We start from the raw sequence: 8886 nt of genomic DNA on the forward strand, positions 1-8886 counted from the left end.
AACCTATTTTGCTCCACTTATGGGGGAGTGTGCTGAGCTCAGGGTCAGGCATTCAGTAAGAGCTCAATAAATGTTTGAACCAACAGAAGACAGGCTTGGTATGGCTTGGCCTTGACTCTGCACTGACACTGGGGATCCCATGGGCCAGTGGTGGTTCCAAAGTTCAAAACTACAGCTTCCTTAGGCTGACCCTGACCCACTGAGGGCCTGTGGGGTGCAGTAGCTAAAGGAACGATATGGAGCCAGGAAGACCTGAGTCTGAATCCTGGACGCATTCTTTTACTCACGCACCCTCAGGCAAGTTCATTAACAGGTCCAAGGCGACCTTGACTGGTGGGAGGCAAAAGGTAAAGCAAAGAAGGGAACGGTAGAGGGTGCCGGGCAGTCACTCGGAACAGGACTGTCCTGGTCAGGGGGACACATGCTCAGCCTTATTCTCCTCCTGCCACGTGTCTGCTGGCCTCTGAGAGCATCTCGGATGGGGTCTGGATTACATTCCCAACACAGGTAGGCACTTAGGAAAGTTCTGATGAACACATTTACCAAAAAAAGTAGTACTAACTGACAGGCTTTCTACAGGAAAGTTGTCACATTATTTTTACACTATTCATTTTATTTTTTGGCCATGCTACACAGTATCATGTAGTTCCCCAACCAAGGATCAAACTCACGTCCCCTGCACTGGAAGTACAGACTCTCAATCCCCGGACCACCAGGGAAAGCTCCAGGTAGTCACATTTTAAAACAAATCTCATTCGTATTCCACTCCACAAAGAAATAGGCCACAGAATGAGGACAGAACGGGGTTGTGGGATGTGCTGACGAAGAGGCCGAAAGGAGGCCCTCCTTGTCCCCACCCATCATCCAGCCTGAGCTGCAGAGCGGGGCCCAGGAGGAGCTCACCGAGAAGAGCGTTGTGTCCGTCGCCATCCGGCAGGAACCTCTTGTCCACGGCACACACCAGGAGATGGTCGGGCAGGCTGGGGGACTTGGCGCCCACCAGGAGGAAGCCCACGGGGACGTCGATGGGCTCACTGGAGATGGAGACCAGACGCAGGTCCTTCCCGGCCTGGCAAAACCCTAGGGGGGATGGACAGGGCTCACACGCCGTCCAGCGAGTGGCCCCACACAACCAGGATCCACGCGGGCAAAGCTGGAAAACAGTCTGGATTTTATCAGCAACCACCCTCACCCCTGGACCGGGCTTGACTCTAAAATTAATTCTGAGAACATTACTAGGTATGTTATCCTTACATGCGCTTCACTTGCCAGTTACCATGATTCACAACAATAAAGTGACTGGGCAGAATAAAAAAATAAAATGAATAAAAGTAATTCTGAGAGATCAAATTATAACCATCGTCATTCATGACATTAAACTACTTGCTGTTTTTATGACTACTGGTGTTACCGTACAATACACATACAAGAATGTACAAATGAAGGTCAACTGGAGAAATGGGTAGACAAGTGATGGTAAGTTAAAATGTGGATGAAAAATTCATAAGGGACTTCAAGTAATTTGATGTCTTTTCCACCCTGCAGTTAACATGTATGAGGCACAGGCCAAGGGCAGGAATTCAGGCTGACGACCCGGTAATGATGGTCTTAGAGAAGTCACATCAGCAGAGCAGGACCCTAGGCACTTGAACTTTTTGTATTTTAGAGCATTTAAACGTCTGTGCACGTGGTTAGTCGCTTCAGTCAAGTCTGACTCTTTACTACCCCATGGACTGTAGCCCGCCAGGCTCCTCTGTCCATGGGATTCTCCAGTTAAGAATACTGGAGTGGGTTGCCATGCACTCCTCCAGGGCACTTCCCAACCCAGGAATCAAACCCTCGTCTCTTTACAGATGCTTTACCACTAGCGCTACTTGGGAAGCCCTTAAACATGCTTCTTCTTTAAAAATTAAGTGTCCAGAAATACTTAGGGAAAAAAGGAAGAAGAGAGAAACAGCTGAGATTTATCTGGATGGACCTTTTCTGGGAATCTCTCTCCCCGAAGGCACAAGTGGCCCCATGCCCTGTGTTTTTCCATCTTTAATGACCAACAGGGATGACACGGGCTAATGTGAACTCTGAGACCCCGAGGCCTTCCCTGCAAACCCAGAAGGTATTTATACCTTAGTAAGATTCTCCTCCAAGGACATCTGCTTTACCACTTTCAAGGCACTGGCTCCTAGTTGTCCCGTCTGCTCCTGGGCAAAGCAGGAAGCAGAAAGTAATACCCACTGTGTGTGGTACCGAGTGGGAGAAGCCCTGGAAAGCTTTCATTTGATCATTTTTGGGCAGGTGGTCCTGCCCTTAGTTTGCAGACACAGAAATTGAGGCTCAGAGAAGTTAAATCATTTACTCAAAGCTTCTGAGAGGGGGGCCAGGATGGAGCCAGGTCTGGCTCTCAAGTATGGGGTGGTTCCCCTTCATCCATCATCTTGGGGACATGGGCTCGGCTCACAGCTCGGGGGGCTCTCAGCACACAGCCCAGCGGGCATCTCACCGTCCGTGGTGCAGCATCCTTCAGGCGGGGGATGCATCTGGTAGGGGTTTGGGGGACAGTTCTGTTCCAGCCCCCCGTCCCCTTCCTCCTCCTCTTCTTCATTGTCCACTCGGCTTCCACCTAGACGTGGAATAGAGGAGTGATGACCAAGGCAGAAATGAGTACACAGTGAGCCCTAGTTAGTTAGGAATTAACCAGTCCTCAGAGACACTGTTTAAGCTGGGCACTATCACCCTTCTTCACTGGGGGCGAGGGCCGAGGCTCATTCAGACCGGATGTCTTTCCCAAGGTCACAGACTCTGGCTCCAAGCCTGGTCATGTGACTTCAAAAACAGGTCCACATTCCCTCCCAGCGCTCACAGCTGGATATATCTGCATGAGCAACAGGGCTCAGTATGTATACAGTTGCTGACAGGGACCGACTATGAAGTCTGCACACAGCAGGCACTCCAACAACAGCTGTGTGGGAGGAACCACAGTGTAACCCAGGGACCATTTTACAGATAAGGAAACTGAGGTTCAGAGAGACCCAGTGATTCAACCACCTGCTAAGTAACACAGCCAGCCTGTTCCCAGCTGTATCTGGTGCCCAAGCTGCTGTCCTTGTCGTAAACTGCATCACTTGGTTTAGAACCCGAAATACAGTGTGAACAGCCTTTACACTGAAAAAGACAGGAGTCAAACTACATGCTGTTATTTATCCCCAAGGGAACACTAGATGTATACATTATTAGCAATATAAACACACCAGAAGTTGTCACATGCACAAAACGAGCCAGCACAGGGCCAGGCCCTCTCAGTGACTTTATGACTATAGGAAACTTTTCCAGTGAAATAGCATTTTAGGACTAATGGCAAATGTGGAACGGGCCAGGAGAGCCAGCAACTGGCCAGGGAAACCCCACTCTCCTCGTGCGTGCTCTCCATCTCCGCAGCAGAGGAACTGGCCTTCCCCACATGGTCAGCTCCTGGGGGGCCGGGGGGCCCTGGGTTATTCAGGAATCTAGGCCCCCAGCAGAATGTCTCACACACACAGAGGCAGCACTCGGGAAACCATTGAGTTAGCCAAAAAGTTTATTCCTGTTTTTTTCCGTATCATTGTAATTCCCAATCATTTGGAGTATACACAGAGTGCACGCACACACACACACACACATACACACACACACATCCCTTATTTACCCAGCCTGCTAGAGCAAAAGGGTTCCACATCAGTGAATTTTCAAACTTCTTTTAAGAGATGTTTTGGGTAAAAAGTCTTTCTCAAATTGCCTATCTTTAAATGCCATTTAATAAATAGCACCCAGATTTCTTCACACAGTAGGGCTGTTACAAGCATCCTTACATACCTGAGGCCAGGGACAGCTGCTTCTTTCTTTCCTGTGTCTCCTGTCTCTTCCCCTTGCACCAGTCCCTTTGCTGCCATTTCTTCTACTCTAACCTCCCTTGGCTCTCAACCCATCCATTCAGTGTGTGACGTGTTTTCCGGTCAATGATGAAATCTTGTGCAGCAGAAAAACAGACTAGGAATCTGGGAACTCACAGTTTTAGTCCCTGGATCTGCCATTGTCTGTGTGGCCACAGGAAAGTTACTCAACCTCTCTGTGCGTCAAACCCTGCCTCTTTAAGATGAGGTGGTTATAGAAGGTCACCTCGAGCTGTGAGTCTTTGTGGGGAAATATGGCCCTCAGCATTGCACAGAACATTCCAAGGGTGATTTAATCAGTACAGCATGCTGGGAGCACAACCTCAGGGTATTCACCATTTTAAAGGTGTTAGTCGATCAGCTGTGTCCGAATCTTTGTGACCCCGTGGACTGTAGCCCGCCAGGCTCCTCTGTCCATGGGATTCTCCAGGCATGAATACTGGAGTAGGTTGTCATTCCCTTCTCCAGGGGATCTTCCTGACCCAGGGATCAAACCTAGGTCTCCTGCATTACAGGCAGATTCTTTACCATCTGAGCCACCAGGGAAGCCTTATTTTAAAGGTGCCTGAAGGGACAAGAGGCAGAAGAAACAACATTTCGGGCCAGCCCAGGCCCATGACCTTGGGAAGGTCACAGCAGGAAGTAAGCAAGAATTCCTAGTGTCTCCCTCCCTCTAGGGCTGGAGGACACAGAGGTGGTGGGGAGACTGTAAAAAGATTACCCAGGAAGAACACAAAGGGGGTTGGAGGGATAAACACCGGAGCCTCTTTCAGGCGCTTCCTTCCTGCCACTAAATGCAGGCGTGGCTGGTTTCAGCAGAAGGTATAGAGTCACGCCGAGACCCCAGGCGCCACCCACGCAGCGCAGTCCCCACGGGGCCTCAAGCCACCCTTTAGCCGCCTACAGAGTGGGTGGCTTGGAAGGCTCTGCAAAATCAAGATTAGTCTGTGAACCAGGGACTCACCTCCGAGGGCTCAGCAGGGGGACAGCAAAGAGCCAACAATTAGGGTGAAAAGGGGAGAGAAAGCCAGGCTTTCGAGCTCAGAGGGCACGCACAGGAATGTCTGCATGTTTATTCTGTTCAACCGAAAAGAGCAGGAATGCAGACTCTCGGAAAGAATGAAAGAGGAGGGTCTTAAGCCTCCTAAAGGCAAAGAAAGGGCTCAAAATCCAGTGGCTGCTAAGAAATCCCGCTTTCTTAGCAGAAAGCAGAGAAAGCAGGATTAAAGGTCAAAGGTCTACATCAGACATTCCAGGGTCTTTGATGGAATCTGTCAGCCAGCAGCAAGCCCAAGGAGACTCCCTAACCAGGGCCAGACTAAACCAGACTGTTTACCAAGGTCTTCTGGCAGAATGAGGGCTTTAAAATGGCTTTAGACAAAACGAACTGGATTGGGAGTTTAGGATGTTAAAACTCAACCATGGGAATTCAGAGATGTCATGACAGCACTTCACCCCCTGGTGTATGAAAGTATTGATGTTTTAGAGTAAATTGTGTTTTCTTCTCATGAAGAAACTGTATGGCATTCTGAGTGGGTGGGATGACAAGGATTTACCTGTATCTTGTTTAATAAACATTTATCCCAAATTCTAAGGATGTATTTGTTTGGTTTGCTTGGCCTGCCTTTAAAAATAAAATAAAATAACACATAAAAGGTTTCTCCCCTGTAAGGAAGGGTCATACCTCTAATTTGGAGAACAAAGTAACAGGGCCCCTCTGAACTGCCCTTGCAAATAGAGAAAATGTTAACAGATCTAGGGGTGTTTGGTATACCAGCGCCCTGGTCATAAAAAGCATCCTTAATGTTAATGTCTGAGGAAGGAGAGCAATAAGATAAGAGACCGCGACAAAGAGACAGACAGGCCAAACAAACCCTGTGCACCACGTTCTATGATGCAGAAACCAGGGGCTCAAGCTGAGTGCTCGACTGATAGGGACATTTAGCAAGTCTCCTCCTTTTCACCAAACCCCCTCCCCACTCCTCCCAGCGCTAGAGAAACAAAATCCAGGAGGGTCTCTCTATGCTGCTTGCCAGACAAATGGGAAAATGATAGAGAGGGCCTGCGCTGGTTTTCATATCAGAAACGAGAAGGGCTGACCATGAGTACTTATCCTGAGTACTACTGTTCATTTACCATTAGCAGCTAAACTTTTCGATACTGTAAGAAGTTAACAATGATCATTTAATACATATTTCATAAGTCTTTCAGCTAGTCGAAAACATGGACTGTAAAAGATGCCCCAGTTATTCCTCAAATGCCCTCCAGTGTCACAGTAAAACTTCCTGGGCCAGAAATCATTGGTACTTTGATGTGAATGCCAAAGAATCCTTGGGTTTCCTGACTCCTGCTTTTGACCATAATATACTTTCTCTCAGACCCAAAGCCAGTTCCTTTAGGTCCTTAGCTGCTGCTATTTGCAAGATTATTTTTGTAAAAACGCTTTAAAGAGTGACACAAGGAACGCCTCCCTCCTAGAGAGGGACAATCAGATATCATGAGGACCTCAGTGCCTCATTTTCCTTTGGAAAGTGCAAAAGTCCCCAGCCCACCTCCCCACACCCACCTTGCACACACAACCATACACACACAGGAACACAGGCACACACCACGACCACCCTAAGACAGGACCTGGTACACTGCAGGCTTCTTTAATGAGTTCATTTTTGTTGTAAACCACAGCCGTCTTTCACATCAAAAGCTAAGCAAAGTCTCCAGGTAACTTCAAGTGGAAGACAAGTGACAAAAACAACTTCTTCAGCAATAAATAAGAGGGTGGGGCAACTCGGGACATGAAGATACATGACTATAAAAAACACAAACTAAAAACTGAAAAATACAACCAGTTTATTCTCTGGATAATTAAGTAAACCCCACACATATCCCCATGCCCGAAGATAATTTATTGCTGGCACACAGTAAACTCATAAGGGTTGATTCTTGGCTTTTAACAGTTTCTAGAGGGCTCTCATAACTGCTATCACATGGAAAAGTACTTACACTCCTTTGGGAAGATAGGGCCACAAATCACAGAGGAAAATATATATATATAACTGAGGGTCAAAAATATGTTAAAATGTCTTACTTATCCAAGTCAGACCATCAAAACTTTTCATGAGTATAAGTAACAACCAATTGATAACAAGTTAACACTGGCCTTTCTTTCTCCTACTAGTCCAATGAATCATCTCATTGCTTGCAACTTTATGGCTGAGACTTAAATTTGAGTTTAAGCCAAGTAAGGATGCACAGGCAACTTTCTGTTTCCTAATAATTCCATTCTGCCATACCCAACAGTTGCCTATACCAAGCAGAAGAGGAGAGTTTCAAGTCCCATCTCGGACATTCCCGCACACGGTAGAGAAGGGCACAGACGCATCTCCTACCTTCTAGAGCGGAAAGCTGCTGCTCTGCTTCCAGGTACAACTGGGAGAAGATGGGCCTGGGTACCAGGCTGTTGGAGCGCAGGGAGGCCTCGATGGAGTTGTGCAGGACCTCCTCGAACCGCGTGGTCTTCAGCTGTCCAGCGTACGAGTTTCCCATCTTCAAAAGAGACGGAGGAGTTTTCTGTTTAAAATGGCATTTCAGTTGCAGTTAAAAAGCCTGCCCCCTGAGCACGAAGCCCACAGGTAGAAGAGATCCAGGCTGCCAGGAGGGGAGGGCCCTGTATCCCCTGCTCAGCCAAGAGGAGGAGCGGGTGGCTTTCAGTGACTGCTCCTGCCGAGCAATTACAGGAAGTTATATAAGTAACAGCTTTCCCTAAATTAGCACGCCGCAGAGTCTGACACCTCTTAGGAGATTTTACTAGAAACTGGCTCTCAGTCGTCCACAGGTTTCACAGCACCACCCACCCCCCAGCTTCTCCCTGAGATGTGATCCTGCTTTTGAGAGACCCCGGACAAAAACGACGCTTTCTTCTCCTTGACTTGCAGAACAGCCCTGTGCCACTTTCTGTGTGTGACGGCAGCCGACAACGCAGCGATGCATGACAACCAGTCCCTGATTTCAGGATTACTGGACCCGGCCTCCACTCACTTTCTCAGGAGGAAGGTTAGCAGATTGCCCATCACCGCCTCCTCTGCTAAAAGGCCAGTTAGAAACAGTCTTGCTTTACAGTGTTTTTTACTTTATCGTAGTTTCCATCAGACAAATAATCCAGAATTGCATCTGGAAATCTGGGAATTACTGAAGAGGGTGGAAAACCAGGAGGCAAATCACTGCGTCCATGCCCCAAGATAATCAATGTGATTTTTTTTTGTAGCAGCTTAAGATCTAATTCACTTACTTACCATCCCATTTACCTGCTACACATAAAACAAACAATAAGGTCCCACTGTAAAGCATCAGGAATTATACATAACAATACCTTGTAATGAACTATAATGGAAAAGAATACGAAAAAGGACATTTATATGTATAACTGAATCACTTTGCTCTACACCGGAAACTAACACAACACTGTAAATAAATTATATTTCAATTTTTTAAGGGTACAAGTAAGTGGTTTTTTGTATATTCACACGTGGTACAAGCATCACACAACTGATGCTAGAACACTGTCGTCATCCCCAAAAGAAACCTCATACCCTTTAGCTGTCACCCCCAAGTCCCCGATCCTCCAGCCTTAGCCAGCCACCTGATGTCTGTAGACACATGTCAATAGAATCATATAGTATGTGGTCCTTCCTTCCATCAGGCAATGTCTGCACCCTGCCTCTGCATTGAGCACCTATCAATACTCCACTCACTCTGATACTCTGATGTATTCTTTGCAGACTTAATTCCCTAGGAAACAAGAGGGACATGGAAGGCTGTATCCACATGGCTCTATCACTCTATGATACACTTTTTGATTTTGCTCGTCTCATTTGACATAAACATTTCCCCCAGTCCTCTGACAAAGGCTGTAGAACCATTTTAACGGCTGCATTGCATTCCCTTGAGTGATGGTGCAGATACTTGC

The 8886-nt window shown here is 47.4% G+C and overlaps 1 protein-coding gene across 1 annotated transcript in view; it reads right to left on the minus strand.

The window, feature by feature from the left end:
* The window catches only part of GREB1 (growth regulating estrogen receptor binding 1), a 66675-nt gene extending 58806 nt beyond the window's left edge, over window positions 1–7869 (minus strand). Inside the window, exons 1-3 of the mRNA XM_020883216.2 lie at window positions 7310–7869; window positions 2498–2617; window positions 904–1080 (exon numbers count right to left, since the gene is read on the minus strand). Coding sequence (XP_020738875.2) covers window positions 904–1080; window positions 2498–2617; window positions 7310–7466 — 454 coding nt within the window. The 5' untranslated portion in view covers window positions 7467–7869. The remainder of the gene's footprint in view (window positions 1–903; window positions 1081–2497; window positions 2618–7309) is intronic.
* Window positions 7870–8886: the final 1017 nt, after the last annotated feature.

Source organism: Odocoileus virginianus, chromosome 2 (genome assembly GCF_023699985.2).
Source record: "Odocoileus virginianus isolate 20LAN1187 ecotype Illinois chromosome 2, Ovbor_1.2, whole genome shotgun sequence".
Lineage (NCBI taxonomy): Eukaryota > Metazoa > Chordata > Mammalia > Artiodactyla > Cervidae > Odocoileus > Odocoileus virginianus.